This window comes from Carcharodon carcharias, chromosome 11 (genome assembly GCF_017639515.1).
Source record: "Carcharodon carcharias isolate sCarCar2 chromosome 11, sCarCar2.pri, whole genome shotgun sequence".
Lineage (NCBI taxonomy): Eukaryota > Metazoa > Chordata > Chondrichthyes > Lamniformes > Lamnidae > Carcharodon > Carcharodon carcharias.
In genome coordinates, this window is record NC_054477.1 from 73781675 (window position 1) to 73805960 (window position 24286).

The 24286-nt window shown below is 44.5% G+C and overlaps 1 protein-coding gene across 1 annotated transcript in view; it reads right to left on the reverse strand.

Annotated features, from left to right (window-relative positions):
- LOC121284194 (transmembrane protein 182-like) overlaps positions 1-24286 on the reverse strand; it is a 69364-nt gene that overhangs the window by 20212 nt on the left and 24866 nt on the right. The window contains exons 3-4 of the mRNA XM_041199443.1: positions 5120-5218; positions 587-724 (exon numbers count right to left, since the gene is read on the reverse strand). Of these exons, the coding sequence (XP_041055377.1) occupies positions 587-724; positions 5120-5218 (237 nt within the window). The remainder of the gene's footprint in view (positions 1-586; positions 725-5119; positions 5219-24286) is intronic.

Consider the following 24286-nt stretch of genomic DNA (forward strand, 5'->3'; position numbering starts at 1 on the left):
TCTACAAGATGTACTGTAGCAACTCACAAGGCTCCTTAGACAGCATCTTCCAAACCCGCGACCCTACCACCTCAAAAGGCAAGGATAGCAGATGCTTGGGAGCACCATCAGCTGCAAGTTCCCTCCAATCCACACACCATCCTGACTTGAAACTATATAGTTGTTCCTGCACTGTCACTGAGTCAAAATCCTGGAACTCCCTTCCTATCAGCCCTGTGGGTGCAAGTACACCAGATGGGCTGCAGTGGTTCAAGGAGGTGGTGAGCCAGCACCTTCTCGAGAGCAATCGGGGTGGGCAATAAATGCTGGCCTATCCAGCGACACTCGCATCCCATGAAACAATAAAATAAACATATGAATATAAAAATTATAATGCCCATTATCCCACCCAGGACCTGATCTCATCATCAGTCATTATTTTGCCAGAACTCATATCTCAACTCATTAGGAAACCAGGCAGTGAACCAATTAATTTTGAATCAATCAACTGAATCAATATCCACCTCATTAGTGGATAGTTCATTCTGCTACAAACGTGAAGCAGTTAGCTGCTGCAAAGTATTCACAGTCAGAATATTCCACTTACCGGCAGTCAGGAATAGTCCACCACCCGCTTTGTAGAGCTTATGATTAGAAAATGGAGCTGCACAGATGATGACGAAGCCTCCTACTGTGACAGCAATAACGCCTAACATCATGAATACTGACCAGAAACCACGGTAAACTGAAAATAGAAATAATAAAAGTTAAATTCAGTATCTGATTGTAAAGACCAATATTGTTTGTTTAGAAGTGGAATTATGTGAGTCTATATTGTTGTAAATGTCACAATCTGAGAATCCTATGTATTTATTTCTTTAATGGAGAAAATGAGCTATGGGCACCGCATCCTATGATGGCACTGGAATCGCCATATGATGAATATTTTCAAGGGAGACATTAGTATACACATGAATGACTTTCATTTTCTCCTTTCTGTTTTTTTTATTATTTATTCACAGGATATAGAGATCACAGTAGGTCAGGATTTATTATCCAGCCCGAATTGCCCTTGAGAGGGTTGAGGTGAGCTGCTGTCTTGAGCTGCTGCAATCTGTGTGGCGGAGGAACTCCCACAGTGCCGATAGATTGGGAGTTACAGGGTTCTGACCCAGCATCAGCGAAAGAACAGCAATATATTTCCAATTCAGAATGGTGTGTGACATGGAAGGGAGCTTAAAGTTGGTGGTGCTCCCATTCACTACTTGTCCTTGTCTTTTGAGGTGATAAAGGTCCCCCGTTTGGGAGGGGCTGTTGAAGAAGCCCTCTGGAAACATGGTACAGCCATGTTGTGCCAAAAGTGGAGGGCGTGAGTGTTTAATGTGGTAGATTGGATGTCAATCAAACGGGTTGTTTTGTCCTGGATTGGTGTCGAGATTCTTGAGTTTTCTTGTGGATGCATCCACCCAGGTAAGGGAAGAATATTCTATTACACTCCTGGCTTGTGCCTTGTAGATGTGGAAAAGCTTAGGGGAGTAAGGAGGTCAGTCACTCGTTGCAAAATACCCAACCTCTGACTTGTTCATGTAGCCACTGTATTTATGTGGCTGATCTAATTAAGTTTCTGGCCAGAGGTGACACCCAATATGTTGATGGTGGGATATTCAATGATGATAATGCCATTGAATATAAGGAGGAGGTAGTTAGACACTCTCTTGTTGGACATAGTATTGGCTGGCAATTATGTAACATGAAGGTTACCTGCTATAACACAGCTGGCTGTGGAATTGATCTATGCAGACCAAGTTTAATTGTTGATCTATACTGGGTTAACTAATCTTTGTCATTTTGATGATAGGGATGTTATAATTGGTGAGAACTTACCTAGCTAGGGAGGGGAAAAATCAGCAATAGTGCCATTTATAATCAATATTCAGTAACTCCTTCTGTAAATTGCATGTGTCCATTGGATGAGGCAGGTTCGCACTTATCTATGGCACCCCCCCCATACTCCATGATTGAATAACCATGATGAAGAGCCTAGGCTTCTGGCTATTGGTCAAGGATAAAGGTACAAGGACTGGAGGACACAAGTCTAAGGTTTGGGAGAAGAGATGCAGGAGGAATGGGAGGAAGAACTTGACCTGGAACTCACTGCCTATGAGGGTGGTGGAAGCAGAGACAATCAATGATTTCAAAAGGATATTGGATAAGCACTTTAGGGAATTAAACTTGCTGGGCCAAGGAGATAGAACAGGGGAGTGGGACTGGCTGGATTCCTCTCCAGAGAGCCAGCATTGACTCAATGGACAAAATGACCTCCTTCTGTTTTGTAATGACTCCAGGTAACCAGTACAAAGGTAGCTGAAGCTATCCCTCCACAAATAGTCTTCATGAGAGGAGAGCAGGAAATTGGAGGGAACAAAGTGTTAGTCTGAGGAAGGCGGGGAATATGCAGTGTAGGGAGCATTTTCCCTTTATTTAATCACAACTTTTTTCCAGAGATAACATCAGTGATGTCTCATTAAACACAGGGACAAAAAAAAACTGAAATATCCATGTGACTATGAATGTTATACAGGGAAATAGGCTCATAAACATTTAGCAAGAGGTAACAATTCACAAAGATAGAGTTACTTCAACAGCCTAAGAAGGTCTTGCAATTGAGATAGGTCACATTAAGAAAACAACGATATTTCCTATTTTGTTGCAAAGAAACAGGTGAAAAGCTTTTTTTAAAAAAATGTTAAAATGACATAAAATATATTATTTTGCTGTCAGCTGGTAGTTGATTTAAGCACCTTTTAATATATCTTTTTAAACTATTCTTATTGCTGGGTACTCATTTGTCCAGCATTCAGTGTGGTTTTAAAAAGGGTGCCAGTGATCGAGGAGTATACAGAATTGTGAGGTGGTGTAACATGATGCAGCCCTGCAGCATGTAGATGTGATGCATAAATGCATGCTGGTAATCTTCCACGTGCTTAATTCCCAACGTGTAGGTGCCAAACGAACACTGGGCATTTCCACCAAAAGAGAATATTACTACTGAAAGGGATATGCATTTCTATTAAACAATAGAAGGACTCCATAAGTTGTGAATATATTACTAATTTACCTTAATAAGTCAAATGAGATTTTTTTTAAAACTGAAGGGATGAAAATGTAAGCAGTAGAAGCTGTGGTGTCTGACTGAAGTACACACGATTACTTGTGGCAACAATGAGCTTTCAAACAACCTATTTTCATTGAACAAAAACAGAATTACCTGGAAAAACTCAGCGGGTCTGGCAGCATCGGCGGAGAAGAAAAGAGTTGTGCCAGACCCGCTGAGTTTTTCCAGGTAATTCTGTTTTTGTTTTGGATTTCCAGCATCCGCAGTTTTTTTGTTTTTATCTCTATTTTCATTGAGGCTGGTTAAGATATTTTGAAACATTTGTAACACAGATCTGCAGGATTTAACCAAGCAAAATAATGACCAATAGCTTCCACGCTCCCCAGTATCGAATTTGGGGGGTTCCCCAAAGATGTGCTGGGGAATCTCTCTGGCAAGTTCCCAAGTAAAGGTCTGCACGGCAATTGCCCAGAAGTGCAAACTTCCTTTGGACAGTTGCACTGCTCTGGGAACCATCCAAAAATTCAGTTTAAATTGCAAACTTCGGATGGTTCTGCTGGGGTTATACCAATAGTAACCCAGAAAAGGTTAGAAGAATTAAACCCACTTCTAACTACTGAATAACTATTGTAAAGGACCAGGCCTACTTCAAGGGACTCCCCCACACGCCCAGCACCCCCTCACCGAACCCAGACACCCCCGACCTCGAACCCACCCCGACCTCAGAACTCCTTCCCCCAATCACCCCTCCCCACCAAACTCAGAACTCCCAACCTCGGACCGTCCTGACCCCACCCCCAGACCTCGACCTTAGACCTGCCCCCGACTTCACATAACCCCCCGACCTCTGAACGCCCAACCCCGCTCCCCCCATAGCCAACCTTGTAACCCCTGACCTCGGACACCCCAACTTCGGACCACACCCACCCCCCCCCGACCTGCAGCCCCCCAAACTCCAACCCTGTCCCGACTTCCAACCCCCCCCGACCTCCAAACCCCCCTGACCTCTGACCCCCCTCGACCTCCAACCCCCAGAGACCACACTCCCCTCAGACCACAACCCCCTCGGACTGCCCCAAACCCCCCCCACCTGACCTCAGAACCCCCCCGACCTCGGGACCCCCAGACCCTCCAAACTCCCCCCACCCTCGAACCCCTGGACCAGCCCCGTACACACCCCCCAACCCACAAATCAACCCACTTACTTTAGACACGTACTTTCTCCCTGTCAATTTCCCTGGCCCTTTAAATTTACCTGCTTCATAGCAGCAAGCGCTGTAAAAGATGGAACATGGCCTCCTTGAATTCGCTGAATCTAGACCTCGCTTGGGCCTGCGAGGAGTCTTTCACTGCAGGCCCCAAGCAGCTCTGGCAAACGGAAGTGGCCACGCAATTTTTCAAGACCAGGTAAGTAAGTATTTATTTCCCCGAATTTCTGCAGGCCAGCACTTTCTGGCGTGAGTCGAAGGTTACAGCCCAATATTAATATCAGCATCTCTATCTTTTAGTCTTTGTAAAAATAGTTTCAAATACATATTCTTAGCATTAGAATTACATAATGAGCAGTTTCTGCAGCAATTTATTCCCAATAATTTACGTAAACAAACACAAGTAGCCAAAATTAGCAACGTTTACCAAATACATAAATGTTTGTTTTAAAAAGTTTACTTATGGTCCTACTGATGATACTATAAAAGTTATTTTGATCAAATTAGTTCCTAGTATACACTTGTTGGTTACTTGTAAATAACTTGTAATGTGGAAAGCAGAATAAATACATCAAAGATCTGAGTCTACAATAACAACTAATAAAAGCGATGGCATAAAACCAACTCATGAAAATTTAAAATATCCTGGAATGACCTCAGGGTTGTAATCCCATTATAAATTTTAGAGACAGAGATAAGCAAGTACATTACTATTGAGGCTTATAATTGCCCAACCCCTGCATCCTCTATAACCACTGTCAAGTTGCCAATATTCTCCATTCATCGAAGGAATATGTAATGACAATTGTTTACTTACTAATTGCAGTCTCATAAGCAGTGGAGTTGAATGATTCTGTTGTCAGAGGGAAAGGGAGGAGGTAGGTGTGCATACAGTACTTTGAAGGAGGCTGATTAGCTGAGTAATAAAGAAAGTAAATATTGTGATCAGCATTTGGTAATCATAAAACTCCCACACAAAAACTCTGTAACTATTGTTGATAAACAGGTCTACATGTTTATGATTTATGGACATAGAATTATGCTATAAAATACTAACACATGAACATTTTACACATATATCAAATTTCTCTTGTGTTATTTTAGTAGAGGCTCTAACCCATTTAATATATGCCTCATAAGAACAGGTGAAATATTTGTAAATTTATATCCCACAGTATAATTCAAGGCCTGTTCCTTCTTGCCGATAATCCAAAGGCTCCATTCATTAAACATAATGGGCCAAACCTTCCGGTCTCTGGATTGTCGGAGATTGGACCTATGGCTAAAGATGTGCCTCAGGACACTGTGGAAGCCCTGACATGTGGAAATATGTAGGAATTGCCCGGGAAGTTTCAACCTTTAATGGGCAATTCTCCTGCTCCCCATGATCTTCCACGAATGTCTCTGATTCTGAGCTAGAGTTGAAGATTTTGGACAGTTCCACAGTACTTATCTGTACAGTTACCCAGGATGTGTTAGACAAATAAAAACCTAGTCTGACACATTGGGAACTACACAACTGACACCCCCATCAACCCTCCCCCTCCTGATACCCCAACTACTCAACTACCCCTGACTATCCCCCTCCACCTGATCCGACTACCTCCCCTAACAATCCCCCAGACACAACCAACTATGCCCGACTATCCAAGTAACTCCCCGACCATCCAACTACCCCCAACCTGACTACACCTCTTGATCCAACTGTCTCAGACCACAAACTACCCCTCGACCACCCATCTAACCCCCAATCCGACACAACCACACCGTCCCACCATACATTTACACCCCTGACCCAACCCGACTACCACCCGACCCAACTAATCCTCCTGACAACCTGACTACTCCCGCAACCAGACCTTATTGCCCCCCCCCCCCCCCCCCACCAAAAACCTGGCTACCCCGCCAGACCAAATTTGATCATCCCTCGGCCCAACTACCCTCCTCACCCAAACCCACCTACCACCTCATCTACCTACACATTCTATCCACCTCACCCACCTAACTCTACCCACCTCCCTATCCTGTGCACCTACCCACTTACCCACCTACATACCTCACTCACCCTACCCATTTACCCAACTCACCTACCTAACAACTTCACCCACCTATGCACTCTACCCACCTACCAACCTTACCAACTTACCCTTTATCCACCTACCCACTTACTTACCTACCCATTTACCCACTTACCCACCTCACCCACCATCCCCAGCTACCCACCTGTCCATTTACTTACCCATACACTTACCCATTCACTAAAATTCAAAGACTGGACCTTTAAGCTTACCATACAGCAGCTAGTGTCGTAAAAAGGGGGCATGTCCTATCTCCTCTGAGTCTACTCTGTTCCGACGGAGTTCCCCAAGGGAGGCTGCACTACCTTTCGGTGAAAGCCAGGATGAGAACGTCCCAGCAGAAATGCACAGCAGCATCGAATTGGGGAGCTTACAAGTACAGCAGCAATCCAATCATTGTTGCCACTGCTCGAAAGATCCAGGCTAACGTTAATTATGTTAATCATACATTTAATTTATTAAGAGGCTATTGCACTTGATTGTGGAAAAACACAAAATGCATTGTACCTAAAGTCAAAAATAGTTAAAACATCTTCTCAGGTTCACCAAGTAAATAGATCCCCACTCTAACCTTATAATAATACTGTTCACTAAGCTGCACGGCATCAAGAATTGATTTCCCCTCCCATAGTCTGACATTATTTTAAATGATAATTATGAGCGTCAATTATGCAGCAAGGCACGTTGCATTGTGGCAATCGTTGCAGTAACTGCTCTTTCATTCATAACTGCGACTACATTTTTCCCATACAAACTGTCCTATGTAACGTAGCTGTGTGATCAGTGTACGTGTTATCACACCCAATATAGGGTACATGGTGTTACACATATATCTTACTGACATTTTAAATCTTTCAACAATTTTACTCTGCTTGCAGAAGATAGCACTTAGTTCTGAGAGAAATGACACCAGAGAGCAGTCCCATTGTATCTCTTCTTATTCCATTCGAGGAGGTAGTTTAGGTAAATACTGGACAAAGGAGCAGTAACTAAGAAGTAGGAGGAATGGCCACAGTTCATAGTTACAGTAGTCTTCTCCTGCCTTGATTCTAAGCCCATTCACCCTCACTGATACTGAAACCCAAAACATGTCACTCATTCTTCTGAAAGCCAAAACTGAAGGGTTGTTATAAGGACAATATTCTTTTTCTCTTGTCACTTGCTCGTCCTGCTTTCTACCCTTAATATCATTATTAGCACATTCCTTAGCTAATATCACCACCGTCAACACCCCTTTGTCCTTTTGTCTATGACATCTTTGGCAATCTCTTCTTTGCCTCCACCTATCACTGGCCCTCTTTCCAGCTCTACCTGTCCCACCCCCTCTACCAGCTTATATTTCACCTCATTTCTATATTCCATAGTTCTGATGAAGAGTCATACAAACTCGAAACGTTAATTGTATCCCTCTCCACAGATGCTGTCAGACCTGCTGACTTTTTCCAGCTGTTTTTGTTTTTGTTTCAGATTTCCAACATCCACAGTATTTTGCTTTTATCTTAGTGTTTAATTGACTGCCACTTCTCTTCCACAAATGCCTACTTTGAAGAAGTACTGCTCTTCTCTCCAACAGGATTTCCGCTTGTCTCTTTTGCCCTGTTCACCTTCATTGCTTTCCATTTCACTCCTGGTGTTTGACAAGTGTTTACTAAAATTCACTTTCACAGCTATATTTCCTTCCTCAGTGAATGTCTCCGTCTCTGCCTTACCCCACATTGATTCCAACACAAGTTCCACCCCTCATGTTTCGAATCCACACAGGATTACAGGTATCTCCGGGACATACAACGCTCCTTGGACTGCTGTTCTAGTCGCATCCTGAGATCCACAGTCAGTGCCATGCACCGCCATATGAACACACTCAACCTCTCCCTCCAGCAGCACCGACTCACCCTATCTCTAAGCTGTCCTTGTCCCCAGTTTCATTTTATTCTTCATCTCATCCGACGCCTCAACAAGAAATTGTATCTCTTTCTTTCAGGCGCAAAGGAACGCAAGCTTCAACAACTCATCGACACCAACGCCCATCCAGGGCCCTCTACCCCTGCCCATCCCTCTGACCCCATCCCAACTTCCAATCCCAGCCCCAGCCATGTATTCACCATACTCCCTAACCTTCCCCTCTCTGACGCTGAACGTTCAGTGCTCAGCAAAGGACTCAGTTTCACACCTTTACGCCCTCATCTCAATGAATTTCGGTCTCGGCACGATGCTGAACTCTTCTTCCGCCGCCTTCGTCTCCGTGCTCACTTCTTTGGGCAGGAGTCCTCTCCCTGTTCAAAGGATCCTTTTACCCACCTCCACTATTCTCCCTCCACCTGGACCCCTCCCTCTGGGTTCTTACCTTCTCTTGATCTTTTCATTGAGAACTGTTGGCGTGACCATTAGTCATCTCAATTTCTCTGCTACTCTCACCCATTCTAACCTGTCTCTTTCTGAACTTGCCGCATTCCATTCTCTCAGGTCCAATCCTGACTTTGTCATCAAACCCGCTGACAAGGGTGGTGCTGTTGTTGTCTGGCACACTGACCTCTACCTCGCGGAGGCTGAGCATCAATTCGCAGACACTTCCTCCTACCTCCCCCTGGACCATGACCGCACCACTGAACATCAAGCCATTGTTTCCAGGACTGTCACTGACCTCATCTCCTCTGGAGATCTTCCTTCCACAGCTTCCAACCTCATAGTCTCCCAACTCGGACGGCCCGCTTCTACCTCCTACCCAAAATCCACAAACAGGACTGTCCCGGCAGACCGATCATGTCTGCCTGTTCCTGCCCCACAGAACTCATTTCTTGCTATCTTGACTCTGTTCTCTCTCCCCTTGTCCAGTCTCTTCCCACCTACATCCTCAATTCCTCTGACGCTCCACATCATATCAACAATTTCCAGTTCCCTGGCCCTAACCACCTCCTCTTCACCATGGACATCCAATCCCCCTACACCTCCATCCCCCACCGGGATGGTCTGAGGGCTCTTTGCTTCTTCCTCGAACAGAAGCCCGAACAATCCCCATCCCCATCCACTGTCCTCCGTCTGGCTGAACTTGTTCTCTCACTGAACAATTTCTTCTTAAATTCGTCTCACTTCCTCCAAATAAAAGGTGCGGCCATGGGTGCCCGCATGGGCCCCAGTTATGTCTGTCTGTCAGTTAGGTATGTGGAGCATTCCTTGTTCCAGTCCTACTCAGGCCCCCTCCCACAACTCTTTCTCCAGTACATCGATGACCGCTTCATGCTCTTGTCTGTTCCTGGAAAAATTTATTAATTTTGCTTCCAATTTCCACCCCTCCGTCATTTTCACATAGTTCATCCCTTCCTTGACCTCTCTGTCTCAATTTCTGGTGATACTCTCCACCAATATTTATTACAAGCCTACCGACCCCCACAGCTACCTCGACTACAGTTGCTCACACCCCGCCTCCTATAAGGACTCCATCCCATTCTCTCAGTTCCTTCGCCTCCATCGCATCTGTTCTGATGATGCCATTTTCCAAAACAGTTCCTCTGACATGTCTTCCTTCTTCCTTAACCGAGGTTTTCTAACCATAGTGGTTGATAGGGCCCTCAACTGTGTCCGGCCCATCTCCCGCGCATCTGCCCTTACATCTTTCTCTCCCTCCCAGAACCATGATAGGGTCTCCCTTGTCCTCACTTATCACCCCAACAGCCTCCGCATTCAAAGGATCATCCTCCGCCATTTCTGCCAACTCCAGCATGATGCCACCACCAAACACATCTTCCTTTCACCCCCGGCGGCATTCCGCAGGGATCGTTCCATCCGGGACACCCTGGTTCACTCCTCCATCACCCCCTACACTTCAACCCCCTCCCATGGCACCTTCCCATGCAACCACAGAAGGTGCAACGCCTGCCCCTTTACTTCCCCTCTCCTCACTGTCCAAGGGCCCAAACACTCCTTTCAAGTGAAGCAGCATTTCACTTGCACTTCCTGCAACTTAGTCTACTGCATTCGTTGCTCCCAATGCAGTCTCCTCTACATTGGAGAAACCAAACGCAGACTGGGCTTTATGAAACACCTTCGGTCTGTCTGCAAGCATGACCCAGACCTTCCTGTCGCTTGCCATTTCAACATACCACCCTGCTCTCATGCCCACATGTCCGTCCTTGGCCTGCTGCAATGTTCCAGTGAAGCTCAACGCAAACTGGAGGAACAGCACCTCATCTTCCGAATAGGCACTTTGCAGCCTTCCGGATTTAACATTGAGTTCAACAACTTCAGATCATGAGCTCTCTCCTCCATCCCCACCCCCTTTCCAATCCCCCTTTTTCCAATAATTTATAATTATTTATATTTTTAAATATATTTTTCTTTTCCCACCTATTTCCATTATTTTTAAATGTAATTCCATGCATTGTTTTATCTCTACCTTTTCACTTATCTCGATCCCTTCCCCCCACCCCACCCCCACTAGGGCTATCTGTCACTTGCTCGTCCTGCTTTCTACCTTTAATGTCATCATTAGCACATTCCTTAGCTAATATCACCAACATCAACACCCCTTTGTCATTTTGTCTATGACATCTTTGGCAATCTCTTCTTTGCCACCACCTATCACTGGCCCTCTATCCAGCTCTACCTGTCCCAACCTCCTCAACCAGCTTATACTTCACCTCATTTCTATATTCCTTAGTTCTGATGAAAAGTCATATGGACTCAAAACGTTAACTGTATCCCTCTATGCAGACGCTGTCAGAGCTGCTGAGTTTTTCCAGCTATTTTTGTTTTTGATTCTCTTTCTCTTCTCTTGTACCAGAATAAGAACAATATGTACCTAATGATACTGAGCAAAGCAGGACCTCACAGTATGTTATGAACTTCAATGAACTATGTTAATCTAGGTACCTCTATTCAATGAGGTTTCAGTACTTAGATAGAGGAAGGTGTTCTAGTTGATACACAGAGCATGAATGAACAACAAAAGTGATGGTAACAGATGGTAACAGGAACCTGCTATCCAGAAAGCCAGTTCATATCCTTTCCTGGCTGATGAGATGATAGATTTGGATCTCAAAAGACCTAAAGTAGTTTAGCGGTAATGTTACTGGATTAGTACCTGTACCAATGAGTACCAGAGGCTTGTACCAATAATCCAGATACTAAGTGCAAATTCCACCACAACAGCTGGAGGTCACAAAATCTGGTTCACTGAGGTTCTTTTGGGACAAAAGTTCATAACCGTGTGTAAAAGTGTGACTTACCAGTAATGCTTGACCCAGAACAATTTGAGTGGTCTTTAACTGTCCCTTGAAAAGGCCTAGCAAGCCACTCAGGTGTACCAAACAGCTACCACAGAGTACAATAAGAATAAAAGCAGATAGACCATATGGCTCAATTTAGGCAATGGATTCAGACATGACAAGGGCAATAGATCGATGGGAACACCACCACCTGGAAGTTCCCCTCCAAGTCACTCAACGTCCTGACTTGGAAATATATCGTTGTTCCTTCACTGTCACTGGGTCAAAATTCTGGAACTCCCTTCCTAACAGCACTGTGGGTGTACCTACACCACATGGACTGCAGCGGTTCAGGAAGGCAGCTCACCACCACCTTCTCAAGGGCAACTAGGGATGGGCAATAAATGCTGGCCCAGCCAGCGAAGTTTGCATCCCGTGAATGAATAAAACACAATGACAAAGCAAACACCTTGCTCAAAAAATCCCGCAAAATCTTATTCGCCAAAATCTGAGGACTTGTGCCAAAACTGGGAGAACTGCCCCACAACTAGTCCAGTAACAGACTGACCTAGTCATACTCACAAAATGATAACTTTTAGCCAATATCCCAGGCTGCTCCATCGCCTTCCCTGGGTATGTCCTGTCCCACCTATAGGACAGACCTACCAGAGGTGGTGACATGGTTGTGTAGAGCTGGGAGGAAGTGACCCTGGGAGTTCTCAACATTGGAGCCAGGGAAGTAACCCTGGGAGTTCTCAACATTGGAGCCAGACCATATGAAGTCTTATGGTATCAGCTCAAACACTGGCGAGAAAACTTCCCGTTGATTACAGCCTACTGCCTTCCTTCAGCGGAATCAGTACTTCTCCACACTTGGAATGATCACTAAGAGTAGCAGGGGCACAGAACAGATGGACATCTTCAGTTTCCACCACCAAGACTGACTCAGAAGCACCAATGTTGACTAAGTCCTGAAGGACATTGCTGCAGAGTGAGTTTTGCAGCAGATGGTGTGAGAACCAAAAGGAAGGAGAAATCTTCTTGACCTCATTCTCACCAATTTGTCACAGGTACATCAGTCCATGTCAGTATTGGAAGGAGTGACCACTGCACAGATCTTGTGGAGACAAAGTCTCATCTTCACACTGAGGACACTCTCCATTGTGTTGCATAGCACTACATCCATGCTAAGTTTGGTAGTTCTATAACAGATCTACCGTCTCAAAACTGGGCATCCTTGAGGCACTATGAGACATCATTAGCAGCTGAATTATATTCCACCACAATCTGCAACCTCATATCCCAGCATACGCCACACCCTATCATTCCCAACAAGTCAGGGGATCAACATTCATTCAAAGAGGAGTGTAGGAGAGCATGATAGGAACAGCACCTGGTGTATCTAATAATGAGGTGCCAACCTAGTAAAGCTGCAACACAGGACTACAGGCATGCTAAACAGCAGAAGCAGCATGTTACAGACACAGCTAGACAATCCCATAACCAATAGGTAAGATTAAAGCTCTGCAGACCTACTCCATCCAGTCGTGAATGATGGTGGACAACTAAACAATGAACTGGGGAGCAGTAGGCTCCATGAACATCCCCATCCTCAATAATGGCTAAGCCCAGTATGTGAGTGCAAAAGACAAGCTTGGAACATTTTCAACTATCTTCAGCCAGAAGTGCTGATCAGCTGCTCCATCTCTGCCTCCTCCTGAGGTCCCCAGCATCACAAAAGCCAGTCTTCAGCCAATTCATTTCACTCTACATGATATCGAGAAATGGCTATGTGCACTGATTACAGTAAAGACTTTGGGCCCTGCCAATATCCCCGCTGTAGTATTGAAGACTTGTTCTCCAGCCTGACTCTAGCCAAATGTTAAAACATTGACATTTACCCATTTAAGTGGAAAATTGTCCAGGTATTTTTTACACAAAAGGCAAGACAAATCGAACCTAGCCAATTACCGTCCCATCAGTCTGCTCTCGATCATCAGCAAAGTGATGGAACGGGTCATCAACAGTGATAGTAAGCAGCAGTTACTCAGCAATAACCGACTCACCAATGCTCAGTTTAGGTTCCGCCGGTGCCACTCAGCTTCAAACCTCATTCCAGGCTTACTTCAATCATAGACAAAAGAGCTGAATCCAGAGGTATAATGAGTGTGACTGCCCTTGACATCAAGGCAAGATTTGGCTAGTGTGGCATCAAGGTTTGAGCTTGTAAAATTGAAGTCAATGGGGATCGGGGGAAAAATTTCCATTGGCTAAAGTTGGAGACAGCACAAAAGAAGATTATAAGGTCAGAAGTGGGCATGTGCAGTGATAATTGCAGTGTTCTGATCCATTTGTAGCTGCTCAAATAATGAAACAGTCCAAGCCACATGCAGCAAGACCTGGACAATATTCAATCTTGGGTTGAGAAGCGGCAAGTAACTTTAGTGCTACATGAGAACTAAGTAAAGACTGTCTCCGAGAGAGAGTCTAACCAACTCCGTTTGATATTCAACAACATTAAATGCTCCACCATCAACATCCTGAAGGTTACCTTTGACCAGAAGCTTAACTGGATCAGCCACATAAATCTATGGGGGCAATTTTCCGGCTGGACTGGAAAGTACACCATAGCTGCACTGTGTACCATCTACAAGATGCACTGCAGCATTATTCCAAGGCTTCTTTGACAGTACCTTCCAAACCTGTGGCATCAACCACCTAGATTGAAGGACAAAGGCAGCAGTCACTTTGGAACACCACCACCTGAAAGTTTCGCTCTAAGTCATACACCATCCTAACTTGGAACTATATCACCATTCCTTCATCATCGCCAGGTCAAAATCCTGGAAATCCCTATCTAACTTCACCATGAGAGAACTTCACGAATGTCATTGTATTCATCAGATTTGCTTCATGTATATCAGTGGAAGTGTTAAAACGCGTCCAATAGTAGGACCATAAATAAAATCTGAACAGAAAATGATGCTGTATCTCAAGATGTCAACACATTTAGACCCTTCCACCCTCCTTGGCGAATGCACCAGTGCAAGGAAATGGATCAGACTAGATTACCATTTAACAGTGAAAGTGACATACCCTTTTAAGCTAAGCCATCTTAGACCTTTGCTCATCGCAGTCAAGAGACAGTCCCAAGAGTTATTCCATGGACAAAGAGCAGCCAACTACCTCACATACACTCAACACTAAGCAGCATATAAAAGAAGCAGTAGATTAAGTCTTGGAAAATATCAGACGCACACTATTAGCAGTGGAAAATAGCAGCATGTGGAACAGTATTCCGCCACATGCACATCACAGTTGTACTGAGACGAGAGAATGTTCTGGTTATGGTGCTGCATATTGTGATTGGAATAGTGTGTAAAGGCAATTTAAGTAAAAGCATCTTTGTTGAGGGTGAGGTGAAGATGTAGGGACAACTTTTTATGCAATTGGTGAATGGCTAGTTAACAGCAGGACTCATCAGGGACACATCAGGGGCAGTCTGGCAAACAGCTATCACAAAAGTGCTTTTGTAGCTGCAGCTTCAGCCTCTTTCTTCTGCTTTAGATAATCACTTTGCTGCTTCTTATTAGCTTTCACCTCCATATTGATAATTCATTAGATGTAAAAGTTACATAGCATTTAGCAGGCTAAGAAGATGTGGGAGACTTTGATTGTGCTGTAGGGCATCGTTGATCCATCTGGATGTCTGTTTAACTTATCTACCGGGTTGAGTTTTACATTCATTGGGTGGGCAAGTGTCCAACCCAATCAGGCATTAAATCACATGCGATGATGTCAGGTGAGTGCTCCCTCGTGATCTTTCAGTGGGTGGGCACGCGCAAGAGCCGACAATTAAGAGGCCTATAAGTCCCTTAAGCAAATAATTAACTTGTATTTTTCGCTGCCCGTTCAACTTTTTGGTTAGCGGGCGGGCGAATAGGCCAGGCGGCCTTTGCAATTTTTATGAGACCTCACCTGTGGATGGTAAATAGAAACCAGAAAAAATTTTTCAACTTCATTTTAAACATATCCCTCTTCATGTGACTGAGTCTCATGCGGGGACTTGTTCATATCATCTTTTAAATCTTTATTTTTGTTTCTCCAATTCTTCAGCTCCCTGACACAGCTCTGTGCCCTCAGGAAGCTGTCAGCACATGCTCCCATGCACATGTGCAAACTACCGCGCTCGCCCTCATCCCGCCCTGACCCTAGCAATGCTGAGCATTTCAGCGCGTCTTTCACGCTGGCTGGCCATTAATTTGCCAGCCAGCAGTCGGGGGCCGATCACAGATGGCAGACCTTTTCCCGGCTGCTCCTGGGCCTCCCCGCTGTGCCCAGCCAACGACCTCAAAATTCAGCCCATAGTGTGTTTTATGATGAAGCCTGTAGTTGCAACTTGTAAAATATCATAATTTGTGCCTTTTCATGCTGTTGCTGGTGTTGGCAATGGTAAAAGTAATCTTCCTAACTTTAGAAAACAATTAGTCAGATACCAGCTTGATACATCTGTTCACTATAGTGTTACAATCATTGGCCAGACCCCAAGTTGTTGGCAAGATCTGAGTAGAGATCAATAACGTTTTGTTTAAGCTAGACAAAGTTGGATAACCAAGAAACTTACTAAGTGAAGAAAGTCACACGTTTCCACAGATTTTGAACAAACAAAAATAAATTTTATGAGTTCAGGAAGATAAAACAATTCACAATATCTATCTTAACGTAAAATATTCAGGGTAAGTATGAGGTACATGTGAATTAACAAGCCCACTGAGGTTGAACATACCACACTACGCAATAAATGCCAAATGCAATCAAAACAGATTCCATGAATTTCTCAACAACCCAATGAGATGTTAGTCACACTGTGAGTCAACCAATCTCACTGAAACTCTGCCTCTCTCAAGGTTTTCCAATCTTCATCTTTGAAGATCTCATCTTGAAATTCTCTCCAAAAGTCACTCCAACTCGGACAGCTTCAATGATGGCCCACCTCCCAGGGTTTCAATCTCACCTTCCAAGATTACGTTTCCCTGGATTTCCAAGTACACTCAAGAATCAACATACAAACACAATTTCAGTTCTCAGCTGTGCCAATCAGAACACCTATGCTTTTATACAGACAAGGACACAAGCTGAAGACATGAGGAGAGGTGAAAGTTGCTGCTCTTGACATCAAGGCAACATTCAACCAGGTATGAAACCAAAGAATCCAAGCAAAACTATAGTCAAAGGGCATCAAAGGGAAAACTCCCTAATGACTGTAAAGGAAAATGATTCTGGTAATTGGAGGCCAGTCAACAAACCTCAGGAAAACACTGTAGTAACTCCTTAGAGAAAAGTTCTCAGCCAAACCATCTTCAGCTGTTTCATCAATGACTGTCACTCCATTATAAGATACTGGGTGGACTGTTTGCTAATGATTCTACAATGTTTGACTCCATTCGCAACTTCTCCGATAATGAGATAACCCATGTCATTACATACTTTCAGCAGGACCTGGACAACATCCAGATTTAGGCTGACAATGACAATGGCATAGTGGCATTGTCGCCGGACTAGTAATCCAGAGACACATGGCAGATGGTGGGATTTGAATTCAATAAAAATATCTGAAATTCTAAATATCTGAAGTCTAATGATGACCATGAAACCACTGTTGATTGTTGTAAAAACCCATCTCATTCACTAATGCATGCCAAACAGCATAAACAGTAAGCTATAGACATAGCTAAGCAATCCCACAACCAATGGATCAGATCTAAGCTCTGCAGTCCTGCTACATCCAGTCGTGAATAGTGCTGGACAATTAAAGAACTGGAGGAGAAGCATCCACAAACATTCCCATCATCAATGATGGAGGAGCCCAGCACATCAGTGCAAAAGATAAGGTTGAAGCATTTGCTACAATTTTCAGCCAGAAGTGCCAAGTGGATGATCCATCTTGGCCTCCTCTGGAGGTCCCCAGCATCACAGATGCCAACCTTCAGCCAATTTGATTCACGCCACATGATATCAAGAAACAGCCGAAGGCACTGGATACTGCAAAGGCTATGGGGTCTGACAATATTCCAGCAATAGTACTGAAGACTTGTGCCCCAGAACTTGTCATGCCCCTAGCCAAGCTGATCCTGTACAGCTACCACACTGGCATATACCCAGCTATGTGGAAAATTACCCAAGTATGTCTTGTACACAAAAAGCAGGACAAACCCAACCCGGCCAATTACCATCCCATAAGTCTACTCTTCATCATCAGTAGATTGATGAAGGGATCAGCAACAGTGCTATCAAGTGGCACTTGCTTAACAATAACCTGCTCACTGACACCCAGTTTGGGCTCCGCCAGGGCCACTCAGCTCCTGATTTCATTACAACCCTGGTTCAAATATGGACAAAAGAGCTGAGCTTCCGAGGTGACATGAGAGTGGTTGTCCTTGACATCAAGGCTTCATTTGACCGAGTGTGGCATCAAGGAGCCCAAGCGAAACTGGAATCAGGGGGAAAACTCTCTGCTGGTTGGAGTCATACCTAGCACAAAGGAAGATGGTTGTGGTTGTTGGAGGTCAGTCATCTCAGCTCCAGGACATCACTGCAGGGGTTCCTCAGGGTAGTGTCCTCAGCCCAACCATCTTCAGCAACTTCATCAATGACCTTCCTTCCATCATAAGGTCAGAAGTGGGGATGCTCGCTAATGATTGCACACTGTTCAACACCATTCATGACTCTTCAGGTACTGAAGCAGTCCATGTCAAAATGCAGCAAGACATGGACAAATCCAGGCTTGGGCTGACAAGTGGCAAGTAACATTTGCACCACAAGTGTTAGGCAATGACCATCTCCAACAAGAGAGAATCTAACCATCGTCCCTTGATGTTCAATGGCATTACCATCACTGAATCCTCCACTATCAACAACCTGGGGGTTACCATTGACCACAATCTGAACTGGACTAGCCATATAAATACTATGGCTACAAGGGCAAGTCAGGGATCATGGATGAACACATTGAACCCTCAAAGGCACGTTCCTGCTTACACCCGATACCCTTTGACTCCCTTGTCAGTCAAGGATGTATCTACCACTGCCTTAAAAATATTCAATGACCCTGCCTCTACAGTCTCTGGGGAAGAGAGTTCCAAAGACTCATAAACCTCTGAGAGAAAACAATTCTCATCTTGTTGCACAATTCCTGGCCTTTCCCTAATGATCATAATTGTTTTATGTTCCTCCCTCCTGCTTAACTCTTGATTCACAATTATTTCTGGGAAGTTAAGTGCATTCTTTACACGGGAGACAGGTGCAAAATATCTGTTCAGTTCTTCCGCCATTTGCTTATTTTCTATCAATTCCCCAGGCTCACTCTCGAGAAGACCAACACTCACTTTGGTTACTCTTTTCTTTTTTAAATACCTGTAGAAACTCTTACTATTTCTAGCTGGATTTCAGTTGTACTCTAATTTCTTCCTCTTTATTATTCTTTTCATCATTCTTTGTTTTTTTTAATATTCTGTCCAATCTTCTCACCTTCCACTAATCTCCATCGAATTGTATACATTTCCTTTCAATTTGAAACTGTGTTTAACTTCCTTAGTTAGCCATGATGGTGCATCCATCCCCTAGAGTCTTTCTTTCTCACTTGAATGGATCTTTGCTATCAACATTGTAGCTGTTATCTTATCTGTTCTTTCTCATTCGTTTGATCAGTCAGTTTTATCTTTCACTCATCTCTGTATCTCTGTGGTTTTTTTCACAATTCTTCCACTGGATGTTCTGAATGGTGACAGAGGTGATTTCGAAGGACAAGAGGCTTTCTCCAGCTCAGTGTCACTGTCACCCCTTGGATAATTTTCAGGATTCTCAGGCTTTGTCTGGTTATCTGTTGCTTCACTGGTGCATTCTGGTTTTTGATCTTCAGCTACATTTTCTGGTTCAGAGCAGGGTTGCGTTTCATTTGTTTTCCATAAGAATTTCCAGTTTCTCCTGTACTGTTATCCGTTTGGAGTCTGCACTATGTAAGACTTCGGTTCTCCTATGATTCCTGTGACAACAGCAGGATTCCAGGTCTCTTCATGCTAAATCTTCACTGTCTCTCCCATGTTTAGGTCAGGCAAAGGTCGGGCACCTCAACCAAAGTACTGTTTCTGCTTCTGCTGTCTCAGTTTGAGCAGGTCCTGCACACTGTAGCTCACTGGCTGTGGAAATAACAGTTGGGGTGCAGCTGGAAGCTTAGTTCTTAATCTTCTCCCCATCAGGAGTTGTGCTGGAGATGATCCAATGCCCTCTAATGGAGTATTCGTGAAATTCAGCAGTGCCAGGTAGGGGTCTCTTCCGTCCACATTTGTCTTCTTCAACAGGTGTTTTAAGGTCTGCACGATATGTTCCACCATTCCACAATCAACTATTATCATGACAGGTATGATGAATCTGTCAAAGGAAGGGTTTCTAGTTAGAGGAACCTTGGGGTCAGAATGGCAGACTGGACACTGATTCCTGTGGCTTTAACAGGAATGGAAATAAGACATGGAAAGGTTAACATCAGTCTTTGACTTTTAACTGGGAATTCTCCTAAGGGACTGAAATGAGGTGAAGTTTGCACAGGAGGAACAGGTGAGGCCAGCCTATCCAACCAAGCAGGTATAATGCACGTGACCAAGGAAGTCAGCAGCAGAAGTGTGGTCCCTTCAACCGTAAACAGTGGCCCAAGGGAATCCAGGACCTCGGACGGGTAGGAAGTGTGAGTGACAAAACACTTGCAGGTACAAGTCCCACACTCAGACTTTCCCAGCATTCTCTTGCACAACATTCCTCAGGTCAACACACCGTGCAACAGCACTCATTCCTCTCTCAGCAGTCAGAAATTGCTATTTAAAAACTCCATCAGAAAAGCCAGGTCCCCAAGTTTGCATCCATGCTTGCTCTGAAAAGAAAAAAAATTAATGCAGAAGGATTGCGACAAAAGAATCAGCTTTAAAGACCAGCAAAGGTCAGGATTCGACATTTTAGTGACCCTAAAGCATAACACTGAAACTAAGAAGTCTGCAGCTGGTCGATCAAGCAGCCACTATTTCAAATTCCTTCAAGCTGAGCATGATCGTCTTTGTAGCAGAGTCCACCAGAACCGGCAAGTGCGGGAAACCCCTCTGTCTCCAAGTGAATGGCAACACATCTTGAAATCCTGAAATCCTACACTTTTAAAAATTTACCTGTGGATCAGGATTCCACATTTCCAAATCAATTCGGACTAATCCTAGGCCCGGGTCAACCACGTAATTGGGTACTTTGGAGGAAAAGATTCATAAGATACAGCATCACTTTGGGTTCAGACAAAAAGTCAGAAGCGAAGCAGGTTAACACACTGCTTCCCTCGCTAGGCCCATTTGTGAATCAATGAATCATCTGCTAAATTTGAAGAAGTACTAAAATCATCTGATGTTTTGAAGCAATAAAACACTTGAAAGAGCTAAATTTAACAGGTAAGTCCAGCAGCCAGGAGAACATGTTGAATTGTTCATTCATGACCTGTATAGAACGGCTGAAGGTTGCAAATACAGAGACTTAAAATCTGAACACATCAGAGACAGAATATTGGTAGGTGTAGCAGATGACGCACTCTCGGACCTCATGCAAGCAAAGGAAAAAGCAATCCAGATAGTTAGGCAGTCGCGACTCCATGAGCTGCACAGAGCCATTTTACGGGGAGAGAATATACCGTGATGCACAGGCCAACCCCCAGTTCAGCTAATTAAGCAACAAAGGCGCCAAATTCCAGGCAAAGGAAAGCAATACCCGAACTGGCCAGCAGAGCAACCATGCCAACGCTGTGGAGCAAAGCACTCCCATAGGCAAGATCAGTGTCCTGCAATTGTAGCCCAATGCTTTCAGTGCAACAGGGTTGGACACTGCAACAAACTGTGCAAGACAAATAGATACAGGAGCCAGCGTAACAGTCCTGTCAGGCAAAAAATCGTGGCTGAGACACCTCTGGGTATGAACAACAGAAATGCCAGTCCTAGGGCCCGGAGGAACCAGACTTCCAGTCATAGACATGATTCTGGAACAATTAAGATGTGGCAGCAAACAAATCTTCAAGCTGATGTACATCATCCATAACCAGCTTTTCTCTCCCTTGAGCAGGGGTGCCGTGTAGCCCTGGACCTCCTCAAAATGGCAGAAGATGTCAAGACAACCACCGTTGTTAATCATACAGAACGACTAGTTCCTGAGTACTTAAACAGGAAAAGAATATCCTGACTGGCACTTCATCTCTGAACTGTCTTCTCACTTTGCAGAACAGGTTTCTCCATTCTCGTTAGAGGTGCTGGAAGACCTTCTATATTCAGACCAGCCAGTCAGACCTGGAGATAACCACAATGCCTCAAGTGCAGGATGTAAAAGAGAGCAACCAGCAATCCAATGAGCCTAAACCTTCAGCTGTGACAACAGTATAGCAGGTCAACACTGCAACCACTGAACATATGCTGCAGCTCCCAGCTAGCATGCCAAAGTCACAAGAGATGCTGGAACCTGGTAGCAGCATCCATTGCCGACAGTAAAGCACAGGGCCGAGCGTACCACTAAATCTCATTTTAGTCACAGGAATGCTCATCCTCTGCCACAGAGGACATCATGACAACTCACATGACGATGGAAGAAGCAAAATAAATGACAAGGAGATGAGCACAATCTTCATCCTCCCCACAAGACACGAGTTAGGGTTGCAACCATTGAACAGCGCAACAGCCGAACTGACCAAGAGCGGTTCAATATGAAAGAATGCAAGAAAAGGATGAAAACATACCCAGATGCCATAACAACCTCCAAATCTACAGGAAGAACCAGCAATTAAAGAGCCTAACAATCCTCCCACAATTGTGTGAACAAAATATGGAAGGGTTATAAGGTGGCCAAACCACCTGAACCTTTGAATTCAAGGACTTGAAGGGAGGAGATGGCGTAGTAATAATGTGATAATTACAATGCAAATGTAGGATAGAAATTACAATGTAAGACATACGGTTAACCAAAATCACTTAAAATACATCGATAAAGACTTGGGGAGAGGTGTAGAATATAGGGTTAATGCGGGGCTGAGTACAGGACCACCCACACAGTTTTGTAAGAGGCACATGATCAGCACCCAGGGGCAGTCTAGGGTTGGACAGAACCGTGTATACCCACAGTATGGAGAGAGCTCCTAACTTGTACCCTTTGCCGTATATTTGTAAATAGTTCTAAGAGTCAATAAGGACTTACACTTAACCTACATGTCACCATGAAGACTTCTTCAGACCTACTGAAATGTATGCAACAGTCTACAACACCTTACACTGCTGTCAATCATTACATCAATCAACAGGATTGGATGTAAAAATCTCATGACTTGAAGTCTGCAAGCAGCTGGAGCAGAGATTAGGGGCAAGATTTTCCCGCCATCCGGGGCGAAGTTGAAGGGTGGGTGCTCACAGGTGCGCTTCCGATTGGAGCCCCCGAATGGGGGCGTGGCGCCATTTTACGTGGACAGGCCAATTAAGGCCCGCCCAGCGCGCCGTCTGCATGGAAGTGCTATGCGCTCCCTGTGTGGGTGGGGGGAATCCAAAAATCGAGAGTGTGCTCTTTCATGCATGCGCACAAAAGTGCACACTCATCTCAGTGAGGCTGAGTGCAGCCTGAGGGGGATCGGCTGTTCTGTCACAAATATGAAAAATAGAAAAAAAAATTCCTGGCATGTACCTTCATGTGACACTGTCATATGAGTTGGGACATGTCCATAACTTTTACAAAAGCTTTAATAAAATTTTTTAAAACCTACATGAAACCTCATCCCGCCCGTGGATGAGGTTTCATGCTTTTTCTATTCCCCGCTGGGGCTCCTGGCCTGCCCGCCAACCTTAAGATTGGACGGGCAGGTCCATTAATTAGTTTAAGTACTCTGTCAATGGCCTCAATTGGCCATTGATGGGTTGGCGGGCCCGCAGCTGATTTTGCTGCACCCCTGCCTACCGGAAAATTTAAATGGGGCGCGGTGACGTCAGGAGTTCCACCCGATGTCACCACGTGTCATTTTACGCGTTAGTGAGCGGGCTCTGCCCCCCGCTTGCTAATGGGAAAATCCTGCCCTAGAAGTACAATGCACAGTCTCCTAGTTAACTGTATCTGTGTATAGTCTTATCTTCAAATAAGGTATGGCGGCAAACAAGTATTCAAGCTGATGTAAATCATTCATAATCAGCCTCTGTCTCTCTTGAGCAGCGATGCCTACGTAGCCCTGAATTTTCTCAAAATGGCAGAAGATATCAAGACAACCACTGTCATTAATCAGACAGAACTGCAAGTTCCCGAGCACACAAACAAAAAAAGAGGGTCCCATGACCCTGCCTTTTCCATATAGCTCTGAATTTTTTTCTCTTCAGCTACTTAACCAATTCTGTTTTGAAAACCACGATAGAATCTGCTCCACCACACTCTCAGGCAGTGCATTCCAGGCCCTAATCACTTGCTGTATAAAAAGGATTTCCTCATGTCACTTTTGCTTCTTTTGCCAATCACGTTAAATCGGTGTCCTCTGGTTCTAGATCCTTCCAGCAATGGAAACAGTTTCTCCCTATCTACTATCATGATTTCAACACCTTTATCACCATTCTCTCTTCTAAGGAGAACAGCCCCAGCTTCTCCAATGTCCTCCGTTTGGATTTTATTTTTTGC